Source organism: Anolis sagrei, chromosome 6, assembly GCF_037176765.1.
Source record: "Anolis sagrei isolate rAnoSag1 chromosome 6, rAnoSag1.mat, whole genome shotgun sequence".
NCBI lineage: Eukaryota > Metazoa > Chordata > Lepidosauria > Squamata > Dactyloidae > Anolis > Anolis sagrei.
In genome coordinates, this window is record NC_090026.1 from 124880353 (window position 1) to 124901009 (window position 20657).

General features: G+C 41.9%; 1 protein-coding gene across 1 annotated transcript; it reads left to right on the top strand.

Moving 5' to 3' along the window:
- Nucleotides 1-20109, top strand: ACAA1 (acetyl-CoA acyltransferase 1). Its single transcript, XM_060782637.2, has 12 exons — nucleotides 1-197; nucleotides 2774-2867; nucleotides 2999-3056; nucleotides 5388-5467; nucleotides 6379-6421; nucleotides 10283-10381; nucleotides 10739-10819; nucleotides 13890-14080; nucleotides 14951-15130; nucleotides 16846-16901; nucleotides 17277-17422; nucleotides 18929-20109. Exons 1-12 carry the CDS (start codon nucleotides 33-35, stop codon nucleotides 19002-19004), a joined length of 1269 nt encoding a protein of 422 aa, XP_060638620.2. The 5' UTR covers nucleotides 1-32; the 3' UTR covers nucleotides 19005-20109.
- The last annotated feature ends 548 nt before the right edge of the window (nucleotides 20110-20657 follow it).

A 20657-nucleotide genomic window follows, 5' to 3' on the forward strand; every position in this document is an offset into this window, starting at 1 on the left:
CCTGCCTTTCTGTCAGTCAGTCAGAGGCGAAGATGCATCGCATGAAGGTGGTGCTGGGGCACCTCTCCGCCTCCGGGCAGCCCAAGGCCAAGCCTTGCCTAGGCTTCTCCTCCCGCCCCACCTCGGGCCCGGATGACGTGGTGGTGGTCCACGGGAGGAGGACCCCCATCGCCAAAGCCAAGCGGGGAGGCTTCAAGGTAGGCGCAGGCCCCACTCTCCTTGGACTACCACTCCCAGAATTCTCTCTGGCAGCCAGGCATTCTGGGAGTCACACAACTCTAACAGCATAGCAGTCAATAAAGGGCAACACTCAGAAATAGGGGAATCCCAGATTTTGTCCTGCATCAATAGGAGCATAGTGTCTAGATCTAGGGAAGTCATGCTACCCATGCTCTATTCTGCTTTGGTTAGACCACACCTGGAATATTGTGTCCATTTATGGCCACCACAATTCAAGAGAGATATTGACAAGTGGAATGTGTCCAGAGGAGGGCGACTAAAATGATCAAGGGTCTGGAGAACAAGCCCTATGAGGAGCGGCTTAGAGTTGGGCGTGAGTCGCCTTCGGGCTTGAGATACAGCGGTATACAAGAATAGTAAATAAATAAATAAATAAATGTTTAGTCTGAAGAAGAGAAGGCTGAGAGGAGATATGATTTGTTGTTGTTGTTGTTCATTCATTCAGTCGTCTCCGACTCTTCGTGACCTCATGGACCAGCCCACGCCAGAGCTCCCTGTCGGCCGTCACCACCCCCAGCTCCTTCAAGGTCAAGCCAGTCACTTCAAGGATAACAACCATCCATCTTACCCTTGGTTGGCCCCTCTTCCTCTTGCCTTCCACTTTCCCCTGCATAATTGTCTTCTCTAGGCTTTGCTGTCTCCTCATGATATGGCCAAAGTACTTCAACTTTGTCTCTAGTCTCCTTCCCTCCAGTGAGCAGCCGGGCTTTATTTCCTGGAGGATGGACTGGTTGGATCTTCTCGCAGTCCAAGGCACTCTCAGCACTTTCCTCCAACACCACAGCTCAAAAGCATTGATCTTCCTTCGCTCAGCCTTCCCTAAGGTCCAGCTCTCACATCCGTAGGTGACTACAGGGAATACCATGGCTTTGACTAGGCGGATCTTTGTTGCCAGTCTGATGTCTCTACTCTTCACTATTTGATCGAGACTGGACATTGCTCTCCTCCCAAGAAGGAAGCGTCTCCTGATTTCCTGGCCACAGTCTGCATCTGCAGTCATCTTTGCGCCTAGAAATACAAAGTCTGTCACGGCCTCCACATTTTCTCCCTCTATTTTCCAACAACAACAACAATACTTTTATTTATATTAGATTAGAGAATAATAATTTTACTTCATATATATATGTATATTAGAAATTGAATGTTGGATATTCCTTTCCATATCGGATAATATTAATAATTTATTTACATTAGATTAGAGAATAATAATTTTACTTCATATGTATATGTATATTAGAAATTGAATGTTGGATATTCCTTTCCATATTGGATAATAATAATAATTTATTTACATTATATTGGAGAATAATAATTTTACTTCATATATATATATATATATATATATATTAGATATTCTATTAGAAATCGAATGTTGGATATTCCTTTCCATATTGGATAATAACAATAATAGTAATAATTTATTTCCATTAGATTGGAGAATAATAATTTTACTTCTTATAATACACACACACACATATATACACACACAATATTAGATATTCTATTAGAAATCGAATGTTGGATATTCCTTTCCATATTGGATAGTGATAATAATGATATTTTATTAGGTTAGATAATAATAATAATAATAATAATAATTTTAATTCTTATGAAATGTACATGTATATTAAATATTAGATATTCCCTGGAAAGTTCAATGTTGGATAGTCCTTTCAATATTGGATAATAATAGTAATAATAATAGTTTTATATTAGATTGGAGAATAATAATTTTACTTCAGTGTATATAATATTCGATATTCTGTTTGAAATTGAATGTTGGATATCCCTTCCCATATTGGATTATTATTATTATTATTATTTTACTTCTTATAAAATTTACAGAAATAATTTAATTTTCTGTATTGTAAAAAATAGCACAAATACACATTAAAATATATGTGTATTTGAATGCTATTTTCCTGCTTCTTGGCAGGGGTTGGACTGGATGGCACACAAGATCTTTTCCAACTCTGATTCTATGTCTATAAAAAGATGCATATTAAATCATATTTCTATAAAATACATATTAAAATAGCACAAAACAGATTAAACATATTTATTTGAGTTACTGAATGAATATTTTCCGTGGAAATGGGATATTTGATATTGTCTTGGATATTTGATACTCGATATAGGATATTAATTGTAATGATTATCAATAATAATGACAATCAATATTGAATATTCTCTTGGTATTGAATATTGGATATTCTCTTGAAGACTGGATATTCTTTTGAGTATTGGATATTCCCATTGACATTGAATAGTGCAGGCATGGGAATTGTGTTAGGAATTGTGAGAATTGTGGGAGTTGAAGTCCAGAACACCTAGAGGGTTGAAGTTGGCCCATGCCTGGAATATTTGATATTCCTTATATATTGGATATTTCCTTTTCCTCATAACATAAGACATATTTGCAGTCAGGACGTTTAGGACCATGGAATCTGGTCAAGCAGTAAAAAGTATAATATAATAAACACAATCATAAAAGTGTCAGAAGATGTAAGTAAGACTACTTGTGTTGTTCCAGGAAACGACACCTGATGAACTCCTTGCTGCAGTCATGACAGCAGTCCTTAAAGACCTCAATCTAAACCCTGACAAACTGGGGGATATCTGTGTCGGTGAGTAATTTTTCACTTTGAAATTGCAATACTGGGAATCTTTTTCCCCTCTTTCACGGCGACAAAATCTTTAATGCGGGTAGCGTTTGGTTTAGCATGTAACAAACATGGAGTCATCTCTTTGCATTTAGGAAACGTGCTTCAACCCGGTGCTGGCGCTTTAACCGCAAGAGTTGGACAGTTTCTAAGGTGAACTTTTGTTATTTAAGACTTGAGAACTTGGCTCTGGGTTGAGCAAGGTGGAGGCGTTTGATTTGTGCTGAAGCTGGATTCTCAGTTCAAGCTTATCCTGTGTGCTGTGAACTTAGGCACACATTATGGGGCGGGTAAAAAGTTGGGTAATACCTATATCTTGGCTGGCACTGTTCCCACACAGAGGCCTCCCCTGAATATTATTCTCACACTCCCATGGTTCAGGGCTATGCTAACTTCAATTGAGTTTTACTGGTATTGTCTCACTGGTGTGATTTTTTGTGTGTGTCAGGAGTGACTTGAGAAACTGCAAGTCACTTCTGGTGTGAGAGAATTGGTCGTCTGCAAGGATGTTGCCCAGGGGCTGCCCGGATGTTTTGATATTTTACCATCCTTGTGGGAGGATTCTCTCATGTCCCCACATGGGGAGCTGGAGCTGACAGAGGGAGCTCATCTGTGGTCTCCCAGGATTTGAACCTCCAACCTGTCTTCAGTTCTGCCAGAACAAGTGTTCTGTCGCATGCTCGGCCTGTAAAGAATTTTCTTTAGAACAGGACGTGCAACCTTTGCCCAGCGGGAAGCCAGGGGCCCCAAGAAGAAGTTCTCGGAGGTTTTTCAACACTAATGATCTTTAGATGGCTTGTGAAGTATAACAAAGTCTTTTATTAATGAACAATCAAACAGAAACTTCTCTTGTCTTCAGAAAGTTAAACAAATGATTCCAGGCTTTTAGGCAACTGGTGGCTTCCTAAACTTGCCCACGAAGGACAGGCAACTGTATTCAATAAGTTCTTCGTTACTTTAAAGGAAAGTCCCCTTTTAACTTCTTCCAGGCTGACTGTAATCTAACCCTTACTGATGTGGGCTCTGCTACCGGGTCGAACTGCGTCTCGAAGCACTGAGTGGACTTACCAGTAAAGGCTTAGATATTCTCCAGCTGGAGTTCTTTGGTCTTTCAGACTGTTCATCCTCCGAAATTCCTTAAAGCTTTAGGACTGTTTCCCTGGAAATCTTTGGGTGCTCTTAAGACTGTTCTCCCCCGGAAGGTCTTAAGGGTTGAAGCTTTTGTACACGGGAAGCTTGCACACATCCTGTATATTAGCTTTCCTTGCTGAGACTAACTAAAAAACGGCTCCCTTCCCTTCCCAATTGCCCTGAGCAAGGGGCGGGACCAAGACTTAACGATGATGGACAGGTTACTTTCCCTACGACTGCAACCAAAGGAAGCCACTCTTCTGCAGAGTCCCTGCAACCTAGGACTGCAAACAAACATTTAATACAAAGCAAATAAAGTTGGAGCTCCTGGTACAGCCGTACCAGCACAACAAGGGTTTAACCCATTGCACCATCAAGGCCTCAAAGTGTGATGATATAACTCAAAATCCCTCTCTTCTAAATCAAGGGTTATCCAAGATGTTTACACTATTATTGTCAGGCCTTTCTTCCCACAATCATCAGAGTAACTTACCAGACTTCATTGTGGACATAACTTTTTTTTCTTGCTCAAAGGTTCTTGCCCTGACCTGACCAAACCCTAAATAAAATGCCCTCGGAAGCACTTTATTTCACCTGTTAGTGCAATGAAAGCCTACTACGTCCCTTAGATCTCCTGTCCAAATATATTACATTGCTCTCGCACCCAGTGTTTTTAAACGTTAAACTTTTAATTTCTGTAACCAGCCTTGCCCCTTGTGACCAATTTTCCATGTTCAAATATTTTGATTTTATATTGCCTGAGATGTTTATTTATACAGTTTTTTGTATTTATTTTATTTCCTTATATTATATTGTTGTATTCTTATGTGTATAGTTGCATTGTTGTATTGCTGGGCTTGGCCTCATGCAAGCCCCCCCCTCCCCCCCCCCCCGAGTCCCCTTGGGGAGATGGTGGCGGGGTATAAATAAAGTATTATTATTATTATTATTATTATTATTATTTCACAAAGTTAAATATAATCTCTACATCGAGAACTCATAATTCCATTGTGGTCTAAGAGTCCTGTTCTGAGATTGTTTTCCACCTCCGTTCCTGTACCCACTAAGGACATGGACTAGAATAACAATACTAGTGTATTGAATATAGTAACATGGAACAACAGATTATGAGATTGGATCTTGATTCTACCTATGAGACGCTAATGAGATGTTATAGTTATATTTAACTGATTGTTTATATATCATTGTTTTTAACTTTTTTTTAAACTCTTTTTATGATGTTGAGCATTGAATTTTGCTATTGTTAACCGCTTTGAGTCGCCCAAGGGCTGAGAAAAGCGGTATATAAATGAAGTAAATAAATAATAAAAATAAATTTGTGCCTTCTTTCAGTGGGATTCCAGAGACTGTGCCCTTATCGTGCGTTAACAGGCAGTGTTCATCTGGACTGCAAGCAGTGATCAATATAGCTGGTAAGATGATGATGACCAGGGTATTTCAAGGCAAGAAGCCCTAAATTTCACTTCTGAATACATTTAGAAATTCAGTAAACAAGTATTAAAAATTTTTTAAAAAGGGTGTATGTGATGTTGAGGGGCATGCTCAGGTAGTGAAGTAGTTTCATCATAATTTGGAACGTTTGCTTTTAAATCCCAAATTGTGTCCTGAAGCTTTTTTTTTTATAAGGAGATGTCTGCACTCTCTAAAATCTCACCTATTTAGCTGATCAGGAATGTTGTCTTGTAAGTCCTGATCAAACGATGGAAATATAAACTGTCAATATATAAAAAAAAAATAACTAGGTAATTTTAATTACAAAAATATGAGTCAAGCACTGAATGGGTTAAATGGATGCAATGGCTCGGCAAAAGCTGTAGTTCTAGATAAGCAGGTATGCCTGTAGCTTAGTAGCTGTCAATCTGAGGTAAACCTCAGTGGGAGAAAGGTCTCAGTCTGTGAGAAGGCCTCACAGTGTGAGGTAGGCCTTCGTCTACGAGAAGGCCGAGTGTGAGAAGGCCTGGTGTGAGAAACTTTGGTGAAAGAAGTCTCATGTTAAAGGTCTTGTGTGTAAAGCTATGTGAACCCATGTGAATGGGTTGTTGTAAGTTTTTCAGGCTGTATGGCCATGTTCCAGAAGCATTCTCTCCTGACGTTTTACCTGCATCCATGTCAGGCATCCTCAGGTTGTGAGGTCAGATTTAGTCCTTCTTTAAAACCTTTACTTTTGTGAGAAATCATGCCCCCCAATGTCTGTTCCTGTGGGGAGTTTGGCATGAAGAGTGTATGGAATCCATCCAGGTGATTAAGAGGTGGTAATCATATGTTGGCACCGTCAGCTTTTTCTTAGTATAGCCATTTAGCTGCCGATTTATTCTATTTGCAGGTGGCATCCGGAACGGATCTTACGACATTGGTTTGGCCTGTGGGTAAGAACATTTTTGCATGGTCTTTGTCTTAATGACTCTGTGCCTGCTTTTTCTGGTGTTTTTCAGTGTGGTCTCTGTGAAATTGCACATATGAGTCTCCAATGTTTCAAATTGGCTGATATGGATCATATTGGTGCTGGCATTTTGCAAGAAAATAAGGCTTAACCAACCCTTGACGCTTTACTTCCTGGAGGTAGCAAGATCCATGACCAAACTGCATTGTGTATTGATGCAAACCAGAAAAGACTCCCTTTTCATTTAATTTGTGATCTCAGAGTATTATTTTTCAATCCCTAACACAATCTTATTGCACAGATACACTTTTGAGTAGGCTGAAAATGGGTCACTAGGATTTGCATTCGATTCTATTCGACAATGTGCACCCCATAAAAATGTATACACTAGTCAGTAATGCAGATGCCTTAGACCAGGCATGGGCAAACTTCAGCCCTCCAGATGTTTTGGACCGACAGGCTGTTAGGAATTGTGGGAGTTGAAGTCCAAAACTTCTAGAGGGCCAAAGTTGCCCATGCCTGGTGCAGTGGTTTCAGTTTTTGGACTACATCTCTGGAGACCAGGGTTCAAATACTAGCTTGAAAACCCACTTGGCAAACCTGGGCAAGGCACACTCTCCCAGCCCCAGAAAACTCTGATAGGATTTGCTTTAGGGCAGTGGTTCTCAACCTTTTTTTTTTTTTTTGACCAGGGACCATTCTCCAACATTAGTCCCAAAAGGATTGTTGTTGTTCATTCGTTCAGTCGCTTCCGACTCTTCGCGACCTCATGGACCATCCCACGCCAGAGCGCTCTGTCAGCCGTCACCTCCCCCAGCTCATTCAGAGTAAAGCCAGTCACTTCAAGGATGCCATCCATCCATCTTGCCCTTGGTCAGCACCTCTTCCTTTTTCCTTCCATTTTCCCCAGCATCATTGTATTCTCTGAGCTTTCCTTTCTTCTCATGATGTGGCTAAAGTACTTCATCTTGGCCTCTACTATTCTTCCCTCCAATGAGCAGTCGGGCTTTATTTCCTGAAGTATGGACTGGTTGGATCTTCTGGGGGTCCAAGGCACTCTCAGAACCACAGTTCAAAAGCATCTCTTCCTTCACTCAGCCTTCCCTAAGGTCCAGCTCTCACATCCGTAGATGACTATGGGGAATACCATTGCTTTCACTATGCGGATCTTTGTTGCCAGTGTGATGTCTCTACTCTTCACTATTTTATCGAGATACCCAAAAGGATTACGAACCATTTTTCGATCAACTTTAGATTCGGTTTGGTTATTTGGGGTGCTGATTCAGAAAATTGCATTGGATAGACTACATCAGCTCTAGTTTCTGATACAGAACATATGCCATCCAGTAGTTGCTATCTGCTTGCCCACAGAAAACCATATTTAATACGCCTTGGCACTATAAGAAGGTTTTGAGAGACTAGTCGTTCTTGTTGCAACGGTGTAGCAATGAGGCTACAGACTATATTTTAGTTCTTGCAGACCACTGGTGGTCCACAAACCTCAGGTTGGGAACCACTGCTTTAGGGCCTCCCTAAGTCAGGAATAACTTGAAATCACACAACAAGATGAGCTTGATCTTATCAGTCATTTTATAGATGGGGCAGGTGAAGTTTCTCAACTGTCTTGTGCAATATCATCCAGATAAAAAGCAATTGCAAGACTTGATAAACAACCATTAGTTAGGTGGCTGTAAGCACCTGCTCTTTGAACTTAGTCCTCCAATGTTTTCTTATTACCTAGAGTCAATTTTTTACTTTTACTTTACAATTTTACCTTTGAAGGCTTGTTCCATGTCAAACTTGGTTCTGGGCTGAAGTTCTAAACTAGCTACAAGTCCCTGATGTCGTCGCTTAGTCTTGCGTTTCAGTCCCTAACTTCACACGGCATTTAGAAAGTATAGCAGTGTTGCACTTATCTTCTCAAATCATGAGTTCAAAATCCATTACTATGTCTAATTCAGTCCTTGAGGAAGAGGGTGCAGTGGTGTGTAGTTTTGAAATCAAGCTATGTGTTAATGTAGCTTTGTTAATCATCTGGCTGTGCCCTGACTTGCAAATCCTCTGCAAGAATAATGTAGGGCAAAGGCTGAATATTCTGGAATTCCTGACCAGAGCACTTTGACCCCAAGTTCCTGTTATGCAATGCAAGCTGAATGCTGCTACTTGCGGGGAGCCTTGTGTTGCTTGCCCTAGGAAAAACCAGGTTCACTTTTCAAAGATAGGCAGAGGAATACTATAGCAAATCTTAGGCTAGAGTGCTTATTGTACAGCCAACAATTGTGTAAAATTAAGAACTGCTGACTTGGCAGATACACAAGTAGTAGCTCTTTCCTGAATAGCAGGAGCCCTTCTGTCTCTTCCGGTATGAAGTTGCACAACCTACTATTACTTGAATGTTTTTTAAAGGAATATACCAAGCAAAAAGAAGTAGTACCACACTTATTTGCAGTGCCCCAGATAATGTAGAGCAGTTTCTGAAGGTCTTGAAACACAGAACGAAACCTCAAATCTGTTTGTCTTGTTATGCTGCTTACTTGCTATTGCTTTGCTCCTACACAAAGGAGCAAAAGCCATTGATTCCAGTGTTTCGGGTTTAATACATACATTAGACATGCCCCAACGTTGGCTGTCTTTAGGAGGAGCTTGAAAACGTGGTTGTTCCAGTGTGCCTTCCCAGAATAAGGAGAACTCACAGCAATATGTCCTCAGAATGCACTTTAATACTGACTTAGGATGGACTGTACTCCCTCATTTCTCTCCGAAAAATCCTATCCTAGTTGTATTTGACCTTGCTCACATTAGCATATTTTCAATTTTAATCTATTACATTTGGCCCGACCATTTTTAAAATTGTTTATGTCACTATTGATTGTTTTTTGTTTATGTGATTTATATGATCTGTATTTTATTGATTGTTTATTGATGTTGTGTTTATGTATGTTTTGTTTGATGTATGTTGGGCTTGGCCTCATGTAAGCTGCACCGAGTCCCTTGGGGAGATGGTAGTGGGGTACAAATAAAGATGATGATGATGATGATGATGATGATTATTATTATATATTATGCCCCTGGAGCTCCAGGTGGTGCACCAGGTTAAACTGCTGAGCTGGTAAACTTGCTGACTGAAAGGTCAGCAGTTCGAATCTGGGGAGCGGGGTTGAGTTCCCACTGTTAGCCCCAGCTTCTGCCACCTTAGCAGTTCAAAAACATACAAATATGAGTAGATCAATAGAAACCGCTTCTGCGGGAGGGTAACAGCGCTCCATGCAGTCATGCCAGCCACATGACCTTGGAGGTGTCTATGGACAACGCCGGCTCTTCAGCTTGGAAATGGAGATGAGCTCCAATTCTCAGAGTCGGACTCAACTAGACTTAATGTCAAGGGGAAACCTTTACCTTTATGTATATATTACTGAGATGAACACTCCTGTTCAGAGACTTCACCTGACATAAGACCTGGGATAATAGCACACATCATTTTAGTTCAATTCACTTAGGAGGCCAAGTTTGGATGCTGATTCAGTTGGCAGTGTATTTGAGCTCTTCACATATCATCTGATTATAAAAGGTAATTGGCGACTCAGTCTTCTATCTTTTTAATAAGAAGTAATTCCAGTGTGGCTCAATCCTAGGTAGATGAATATAGGATTTCAAGCTTTTGGATTTTTCTGAGTAGCACAACAGGCTAAATTAGGCATTTAGTAATGTAGTGTTTAGCCTTTGTGTAGCTGTTTTTAGCAAAACGATTTTCAGCTTGCTTTGTTGTCTCGTTACAGAAATTCTTGTGTGGCTCCTTTGTGTGAACATTAATGACAACGGGCTCACTGTCTTTTCGTTTCCCCTTTAGAGTGGAGAGCATGTCCCTACGCAGCGCTTCGGAGCCTGGGGATGTCAGCTCCCGTATGATGGACAATGCCAACGCCAGAGACTGTTTGATCCCAATGGGGTGAGTATTTTCATTCAGCCAAGCATCTAAATCAGGCATGGGCAAACTTTGGCCCTCCAGGTGTTTTGGATTTCAACTCCCACAATTCCTAACAGCCGGTGGGAGTTGAAGTCCAAAACACCTGGAGGGCCAAAGTTTGCCCATGCCTGACCTATAAGTAATGATGGACATTGAAGTGGAGTAGTTTTAATGTTATATGAGATCATTCAAGGCCTGAAGCTTTTTGAAACAATACATGTATTTTTGAGATGATTGCTAAGGTTGACTCCACTGGAATATGGGGGTTGGTTTTTCATAATTGGTATGGAAAGGGAAAAGACTGAAATCTGTGCATTACTTCATGTATTACTTTTTCAGAATAACCTCTGAGAATGTGGCCGAAAGATTTGGTGTCACCCGAGAAAAACAAGATGCCTTCGCCCTGGTTTCTCAACAAAAGTAAGCAATTGTCTGACAGTTGTAGAGGTTGGAGAAAAAAGTGGAATGTTGTCAGAAATACGAAAAATTAACTGGGTATTTTTAATTATAAAAGTCAAGCACTGAAAGAGTTAGTAGGCCTAAGCCTGGTAGAGTCAGTGGGCCAAAGCTAGTGTCGTCCTGAGGAGAGTGAGTAGGCCAAAGCCTGTTAGAACTAGTGGGCCAAAACTAGTGTCATCCTGAGGAGTGTGAGGTAAACCTCTGTGTGAGAAAAGCCTCATGTGAGAAAGCTCCAGTGTGTAAAGCTACTATGTATTTGTTTATTTGTGTTATGGAAACCTTGCTGTTGTAAATGTTGTTGTTCATTCGTTCAGTCGTCTCCGACTCTTCGTGACCTCATGGACCAGCCTACGCCAGAGCTCCCTGTCGGCCGTTACCACCCCCAGCTCCCTCAAGGTCAGTCCAGTCACTTCAAGGATGCCATCCATCCATCTTGCCCTTGGTCGGCCCCTCTTCCTTTTGCCTTCCACTTTCCCCAGCATAATTGTCTTCTCTAGGCTTTCCTGTCTCCTCATGATGTGGCCAAAGTACTTCAACTTTGTCTCTAGTATCTTTCCCTCCAGTGAGCAGTCGGGCTTTATTTCCTGGAGGATGGACTGGTTGGATCTTCTCGCAGTCCAAGGCACTCTCAGCACTTTCCTCCAACACCACAGCTCAAAAGCATCTATCTTCCTTCGCTCAGCCTTCCCTAAGGTCCAGCTCTCACATCCGTAGGTGACTACAGGGAATACCATGGCTTTGACTAGGCGGATCTTTGTTGCCAGTCTGATGTCTCTACTCTTCACTATTTTATCGAGACTGGACATTGCTCTCCTCCCAAGAAGTAAGCGTCTTCTGATTTCCTGGCCACAGTCTGCATCTGCAGTAATCTTTGCACCTAGAAATACAAAGTCTGTCACGGCCTCCACGGTTTCTCCCTCTATTTTCCAGTTGTCAATCATTCTTGTTGCCATAATCTTGGTTTTTTTGACGTTTAGCTGCAACCCGGCTTTTGCGCTTTCTTCTTTCACCTTGATTAGAAGGCTCCTCAGCTCCTCCTCGCTTTCGGCCATCAGAGTGGTGTCATCTGCATATCTGAGGTTGTTGATGTTTCTTCCAGCAATTTTCACCCCAGCTTTGCATTCATCAAGCCCCGCACATCGCATGATGTGTTCTGCATACAAGTTGAAAAGGTTGGGTGAGAGGATGCAGCCTTGCCGTACGCCTTTCCCAATCTTGAACCAGTTTGTTCTTTTGTGGTCAGTTCTTACTGTTGCTACTTGGTCCTTGTACAGATTCCTCAGGAGAGAGACAAGGTGGCTTGGTATGCCCATCCCACCAAGAACTTGCCACAATTTATTATGATCCACACAGTCAAAGGCTTTAGAATAGTCAATGAAGCAGAAGTAGATGTTTTTCTGAAACTCCCTGCCTTTCTCCATTATTATTATAATTATAATTATTATTATTATTATTATTATTATTATTATTATTGTAAATAGTGCGACTATATTATTTTACTACAAAGAAAAGCCTCCTATGGAAGAGATAACACTGGTCTGTGTGTTTTTTGTTCTTTTTATGCCTTTGGGATACTGGTGCTGGGTCACGCTGCTGCTAATAAGTTACTGTATATACTTGAGTATAAGCCGACCCGAATATAAGCCAAGGCACCTAATTTTACCACAAAAAACTGGGGAAATGGATTGACTCGGATATAAGCTGAGGGTGGGAAATGCAGCATTTATGGGTCAATCTATATAAATAAAAATGTAATGTTCATTTGTGGGATTAACAGAACTCAAAAACCACTGGGGGAATGGACACCGAATTTGGACACAAGACACCTAACAACCCAATGTATGTCCTTCACTCAAAAAAACACTGAGAAACACAGTAGAAGGGACTTAAAAAGCCCCCAAAAGCTAAATGATGAAAAGCTAAATGACAATACAAAAAAAAAGGGAAGAAAGAGGGAGGAAAGAAAGAAGAAAAGGGAGAAGGAAGCATGGAAGCAAAGAGAGAAGGAAGGAAGAAAAGAGGTAGAGAAAGAAGAAAGGAGAGAAAGTGGGAGGGAAAGAAAAAGGGGGAAGGAAGAAAAGTTAGAGAAGGAAGGAAAAAAGGAAAGAAGGAAGGAAAGGGAGCGAAGGAAAGGGGGAAGATGTAGAGAAAGAGGGAGGGAAGGAAAGAAGGAAAGAGACAGCGGAAGAGAAAGAAAAAGGAAGGAAGGAAGGAAAGAGATAGAGAAGGAAGGAAGACGAGAAGGAAAGTCGGGAAGGAAGGAAGTAAAGGGAGTGAAGGAAGGAGGGAAAGAAGGAGAGAAAGAGGGAAGGTTGGCCACAGCAACGCGTGGCGGGTACAGCTAGTTTCAAAATAAAAAATAGACACCAATAAAATTACATTAATTGAGGCATCAGTTGGTTAAATGTTTTTGAATATTTACGTAAAACTGTAATTCAACATAAGACTGTCCAACTCTGATTCAACCATTATTCTAACATTCTTCAATATAAATATGCTTACGTAGCCTTCCAATAATAATAAATAGAGTAAAATAATAAATGTAACAATAACAATAATAGAGTAAAATAATAAATGTAATAACAACAATAATAAAGTAAAACAACAACAACAACAACAAAGTAAAATAATAAATAACCTTGACTCGCGTATAAGCTGGGGGAGACTTTTTCAGCCTAAAAAAAAGACTGAAAAACTAGGCTTATACTAGAGTATATACAGTACTCTGCTATACATTCATGGGGAAGGTCTTTTGTTAATAAGCCCACTTGCCCAACAAATGTCACTCTTTCTTCCCCACTTAACCACTTTGAAATGCCGCTGTGTGCATACTGTTTACTAAAGGGAATGGAAATGATGAACACAGAAGCAGCTTGGTGGGATGGTTTTCTGCCATGTTTCCATCATGTTTGGGTGACTTAGGTAGTAAAAGACTTCTGCAACCCACCCCTCTCCTTGCTTTGAGATCTTGCCCGATGCTTAGTGTACATTTTTAAAGATCTATCAAAGTAATATCTGTGCATCCTTCTAGAGCAGCTCGGGCCCAGCAGTTGGGGTTGTTCAAAAACGAGATTGTTCCTGTGACGACCAAGTTCACCGACGACCAGGGAAATGAGAAGACCATCACTGTGCTCAAGGACGAAGGGGTCAGGGCCAGCACCACGCTGGAGGGGTTGGCCAAGCTGAAGCCGGCCTTCAAGCAGGACGGATCCACTACTGCTGGTAAATGCTGAGAGCAAGAACTACCGGATTAATAGTGGGAGATTTAAATTGATCAGGGAATGTTAGGACTCAGTGGCAAGAAAGCTCATGTTCCGGAAATTTTGTCAGTCCGTACAACTGAAAACAAGCCATCATGAAACCAGCTATGACTTATGTTTGGAGAGGTTAAAACCCAGTGACTTGTATGAAGAGGATTTTATGGCAGATCCTTGCCATCTCCATTAAAAACAACCATAAGTAGAGCAGACATGGGCTGTTAGGAATTGTGGGAGTTGAAGTCCAAACACCTGGAGGGCCCAAGATTGCCCATGTCTGTTCCAGACAATATTAGTTTAGAATCATAGAGTTGGAAGAGACCTCATGGACCATCCAGTCCGACCCCTGCCAAGAAGCAGGAATATTGCATTCAAAGCACCCCTGACAGATGGCCATCCAGGCTCTGTTTAAAAGCTTCCAAAGCAGTAGAGAGTTCCACTGCTGAACGGCTCTCAGTCATGAAATTCTTCCTAATGTTCAGATGGAATCTCCTTGTAGTTTGAAGCCATTGTTCCATTGCGTCCTAGTCTCCAGGGCAGCAGAAAACAAGCTTGCTCCCTCCTCCCTGTGACTTCCTCTCACATATTTATACATGGCTATTATATCTCCTCTCAGCCTTCTCCAGGCTAAACATGCCCAGCTCCTTAAGCCACTCTTCATAGGGGTTGTTCTCCAGACCATTGATCATTTTAGTTGCCCTCCTCTAGACACATTCCAGCTTGTCAATATCTTGTCAATAGTGTGTCCAGTCTTTCCTGCATTCATGCAAAATTAGAATACTAAAGTTTGTCCAGGTGATCAAAATAGTCACCTGTGTGGCCTTTCTTTCCACAGGTAATGCCAGCCAAGTCAGTGACGGAGCAGCTGCGGTTCTCCTGGCCAAGCGCTCCAAAGCATCGCAGTTGGGTCTCCCTGTCTTGGGGGTTTTGCGATCGTATGCCGTCGTTGGAGTCCCGCCTGACGTCATGGGCATTGGGCCAGCCTACGCCATTCCAGCGGCATTGGAAAAAGCTGGTAAGAACTGACTTCTAGCTTTCAGGATAACTGTATCTTACATCAGGTCAAACTCCACCTGAACTTTCCATTTGTTGTGAAAAAAAATGTGAACTGTTGAGCTGGATTGGCATTTTAAGGATAGTGGAGGAAGCAAATGCTGCTTACTTATGTGAAACAGATACTTGTGTCTGTTTTCCTGCACTGCTGGCATAACTACCAATAGAGTACCCAAGATTGTTTTTTTCCATGTCAGGAGTGACTTGAGAAACAGCAAGTCACTTCTGGTGTGAGAGAAGTGGCCGTCTGCAAGGATGTTGCTCAGGGGATGCTGGGATGTTGTGATGTTTACCATCCTTGAGGGAGGCTTCTCTCATGTCATCGCATGGGGAGCTGGAGCTTGCAGAGGAAGCTCATCCACGATCTGAGATTTGAACCAGCAACCTGTCAGTCTTCAGTCCTGCCAGCACAAAGGTTTAACCCATTGCACCATAGCTCTAGAGTAGATGCCATTATTGCTGTGTCTTCTTTTAGGTAGAACTCAGCTCTCCCCTTACTCTGTCTCTTTCAAAACACACCTCCAAATAGAAACTTGGGCTAAATATAACACATCTGTAGGATCCCTAAAGATCTGTGTGTGCGTTGACTGATCTGAGGGACAGCTAGCAGAAATGAATTTCAATTTGTAGAAGCAGTTCAAAGCCATGACCAACAGAACATTCTGGAAGGGGTTGGTGGGCATTGACTTTGAGTTTTGGAGTTGTAGTTCACTTACCTCAGACAATAATGGATCTGGACCAAACTTGGCATGAATACGCAATATGCCCAAATGTGAACACTGGTGGAGTTTGGGGCAAACAGACCTTGACATTGTAGTTGCTGGGATTTATAGTTCACTTATAATCAAAGAGCATCCTCAACCCCACAAATGATAGAATTGGGCCAAATTTCCCACATAGAACCCCCAGAACCAACAGAAAACATTGTGTTTTCCGATGATCTTTGATGACCCCTCTGATACCCCCCGAGGGGTCCCGACCCCCAGGTTGAGAAACGTTGCATTGTAATGTTTATGTTTCAATTTTCATGTCTTAATTATTGTTCTTGTTTTTATTTTATTTTTATACTTAATTCCTTTGTTGTAAGTTTTCTGTTGTTACTCTCCATTATTTTGTATTATTTTTATGTGTCTGTACCTATTTTAAGGCATTGAATGTTTGCCTTTTTTATGTGTAAACTTCCCAGAGTCCTTCTGGGGAGAGAGAGCTGTTTAGAAATGATGATGATGGTGGTGGTGATGAGTCTCAAATGCAAGTGAGGCTGGGTCTTAATGCAAGTAATCTGGTGAACTGGTTGAAACTTTGGAACGTGTTGGCCACTTAGTGACACTCAAAGGTGCATTCAGTACTCATGATTTTTAAAGTGTGTTGCAATTAAAGAAATGGTAGCTGCTGTACATCATTCAAATCAGAGCCTGTTCCAGTTTCCTACTAAATATTATTCCTTCCTCAGCCAATATGTGCCTGAAAAGTGTGCACCTTAATAATTTGGCTATGTGTAGATGGGGCAAAAGTTTTTAAATTATCAGGATATTAGTAAAACTAATATGGTTATTAGTGAGCCATATTGTAAAGGTCTGCAAGCTTAATTAGCCTTGCAAACTGGGCAGTCTACTTTCTTGTTATCTACTAATAGGAAAATGTATTTTTACCTTCTTGTCTCTCTCTATCATGCAGGGTTAACAGTGAAAGATATTGATGTGTTTGAAATCAACGAGGCCTTTGCCAGTCAGGTGAGATTTGCCTTCCCATTGGAGTTTGTCTCATGGCTGCCCTGAGAATGGCGGACTTGTTTTGTGTTTTATTTGTCACAAAGAGAACCATCAATGAATGAATATAGGCTTTGGGAGAAGCCAAGCAGCCTTTTTCATAATCTATTGTAATGAGTTGAAAGTTAGAAATGTAGAATTTAACTGTCTTAGAAAAGTAAGTCCTTCCTACTGAATGCAACTGGAATGAGAAGAGAGAGCTTCAATAATTGCACTTAACTCTTTTAAAATGTGGAATCTTCTTAATAACAATATTTGGAAGAGCCAGGAGAGAGGCTAGTTGGGGCCAGATGGGGCCAGTCTGCTGGCCCAGGTGCCTTGATTGTGGTGTCCTTCCAGGCCGTCTACTGCGTGGAGAAGCTGGGCATCCCTCTGGAGAAGGTCAACCCTCTCGGTGGCGCCATTGCTCTGGGTCACCCTCTGGGCTGCACCGGGGCTCGGCAGGTGGTCACGCTGCTCAATGAACTGAAGCGCAGGGGGAAGAGGTGAGTCCGGAGTCTTCGGCATAAACAGCTTTGATACACATTGCAATAGCATGACTTTAAATGTCTGTCCAACCCCAGAAAGCTTTGCAGGAATTGCTTGGCTGGAATCCCTGGACAAACCTGTTCAGGAGGGTGACTGTCCCAAAACTGGATCACTTGCATGTTTCACCTGGCCAACAGCAACTCCGATTGTCGTGATTTCCAAGTGCCACTTAGGAAAGGACTCTTTATTTTGGTCTCTATGCCAGTTGTAAGTTTTGCAGTTACTACCTATTGCTTCCTCTAGAGCAGTGGTTCTCAACCTGTGGGTCTCCAGGTGTTTTGGCCTACAACTCTCAGAAATCCCAGCCAGTTTACTAGCTGTTAGGATTTCTGGGAGTTGAAGGCCAAAACTTCTGGGGACCCACAGGTTGAGAACCACTGCTCTAGTGGTTCTGAACCTTTGGGCCTCCAGGTGTTTTGGACTTTAGTTCCCACAGTTCCTAACTACTGGTAAGGTGGGTGGGGTTTCTGGGAGTTGAAGTCCAAAACACCTGGAAGCCCAAAGGTTGGGGATCACTGCTCCAGGCCCTTATCACTGCATTGCAGGCATGGGCTCTCTAGGTGTGTTTGGACCCCGACTCCCGCAATTCCTAGCAACTGGTAGGCTGTTGGGTATTGTGGGAGTTGAAGTCCAAAACACCTGGAGGGCTGAAGTTTGCCCATGCCTGCTGTACTGGATTGTAAACTACAGTTCATTAATGTCTTGTAGCTGAGACAACCTTTTACTCTCAACTTGACACTCTGTCCATGGCATGAGAATCCCTATCGCCTGTGCTGCTTTTAGATCCATTGCTCTCCTAAAGAAAAACGTTAAAAGGATCAGGGGCCCCTTTCCATTCCTGCATATCACAGGCCCACCAGAAGTGATGTGATATCATTTCTAGTGGTTGTTTTCCCCATGTTGCTCAAATTCTGCTATTTTAAAAGGGTTTTGCATGCGTCTTGCAGGTGGCAAGGTAAACCGCCACAATGGCAGGTAGGTTTGATCTATTTTTACCAAAGGAGAAAAAACTTATATTTTGGGGGGGGGGGGTGTCTCTAAGCCGCAAAAGAGGTGTTTGGTAGTAAAACTTTTCCCTACCTGTGAAAGTTGAGAGATGCCTCTTTTAATAGTTTCCTTCTGCTAATGGGGGCGTCTACATTAAATGCGACTTTCAGAGTATGCATTTTATTTTCATATGTTTGGGCATCCCACGTGGGTGCTCTTATGCTAATTATTGCTAATTATGCTGATTAATTATTGGCTGCTCTTATGCTAATTATTCAGCAGGCATTTTGAATGCACTAGTGAGAAAAAAGCTGAAACTTTATGGGGAATTATCTCTTAGTTTTGGTACTTGTGGTTTTATTTTTCAGTGAGGTAAGAAGTAAGATATTAACTGGAAAGTCAGTATAATACCCAAACTGGATGTGAATTAACTGGATGCAAGTGGAGTCCTGTACTAAATTGCATTCTCATTGCAGAGGCTATGGCGTTGTGTCCATGTGCATCGGAACAGGGATGGGAGCTGCTGCTGTGTTTGAATACCCAGGGAACTAAATCCTCGTCTTCTCAGAACCAACCCAGTGTCTTAACCCCTGGACTTCTCCAGAAAATGTGATTGGAACAGGAATGGCATCAGATGTCCAACCGTCCTTCATCTAGGACACATCCTCGACCATCTTGTCACCTTTTGCCAATTCCAGCCCTTTATTCAGCCTTAGTCCCTGCCTCAACATGAGCTGCTGGCTTCAGCTATGGGCTCCAAGACACGGCATGCTTGCCACAATGGAATGGCTTGAAATAACTCTTAAATACCATGGATCTTGTCCCAAAGCGAGGCCATCTCGGCATCAGCACCTAAGGGCTGGGTGGTGGTGTATTTTGTCCATGGGGTCCTTCAGAAGCTTCACAGACTGTTCCCCAAGGTAATGAAGTTCAGTTCAAGTTTGGAAAATGCAAGTGTACTTTGTTATACACTTAGAACCACCCAGATTTCCAGGACAAAAGCAATGCACACTTCTTTCTTTTGTCAGAAAGGACAACACATGGGGCAAGGTTACACTTGGCTCATTTCCCGTCCAAAAGAGACTAACTGTATTGAGAGCAAAAGTACTAACTCAGGAAGAAGACGCATCGACTCTCAAGACTCACTAAAACACATAAATGAAAACATGGCAGAGGTTCTGGTAGGCTGCTTTGCTTATAAATGAACTTTTGTGAGAAGTAGGGATCACTGAAAATTTGATGAATCTGCATTCAGAAACTTATCTGAACATGTTTCCAGATAAGGAAACAAAACCCTAGGAGCTGCTTAGGGGGAGAAAAGTTGCTAATGATTGTATTTCTTTCTTGTTAGGGAAATTAAGAAATCACACTGGGCAAGGCCTTTAAAAATACACTACTGCGCACACTTAGATACAAAAGGAGGCAAAAGTGGAAGACATGTTTTTGTCTGTTAAGAGCTCAAGGAGCAAATGCAGTTGAACCCTTAAGGATTAGCTCTGCTTTGGCCCCACTTTTGCACTTCAAAGCAGATAAGTTGAATAATAATAATAAAAATAATAATAATAAAAACATTCCAGCTATGAGGAAGAGGGTCACAAGTGCTTTACTGCTTCAATTAAGATGCTGTACTGATCAAATTAAAATATTTTTAACGGTCTTTTTTGCTTCTGTCAGTGGATTCATAGACTCATAGAGTTGGAAGAGACCTCATGGGCCATCCAGTCCAACCCCCCACCAAGAAGCAGGAAAAGCACCCTCTACAGATGGCCATCCAGCCTCTGTTTAAAAGCTTCCAAAGAAGGAGCCTCCACCACACTCCGGGGCAGAGAGTTCCACTGCTGAACGGCTCTCACAGTCAGGAAGTTCTTCCTCATGTTCAGGTGGAATCTCCTTTCTTATACAGGGTGAGGCAGCATAACTTCCTTTTTTCAAAAATTGATTAATAATGTAGGTGCATACCTAAAGTTTTGTTTTACATAGTTTTGAAGATCAAATTAGGTAGGTGACATCCCCCATTCTCCATACACTGAGTAAACTGTTTGTCATGACTCTTGCCAGCATAGCAGGCGTTGTGTTGGCAATTTCTTCCTGGATGTTGTTCTTCAAATCTTGTAGGGTCCTTAGATGGTTCACATAAACACGGGGTTTCAAAAAAACCCATAGAAAAAAATCACAAGGGGCCAAATCTGGAGAGCAGGCCGGCCA

Coding starts and splice junctions, on each gene's coding strand:
- ACAA1 (XM_060782637.2), top strand. CDS start 33: ATGCATCGCATGAAGGTGGTGCTGGGGCACCTCTCCGCCTCCGGGCAG. Junction 2,868..2,998: donor ACTGGGGGATATCTGTGTCG/GTGAGTAATTTT, acceptor CTTTGCATTTAG/GAAACGTGCTTCAACCCGGT. Junction 17,423..18,928: donor CTGAAGCGCAGGGGGAAGAG/GTGAGTCCGGAG, acceptor TTCTCATTGCAG/AGGCTATGGCGTTGTGTCCA.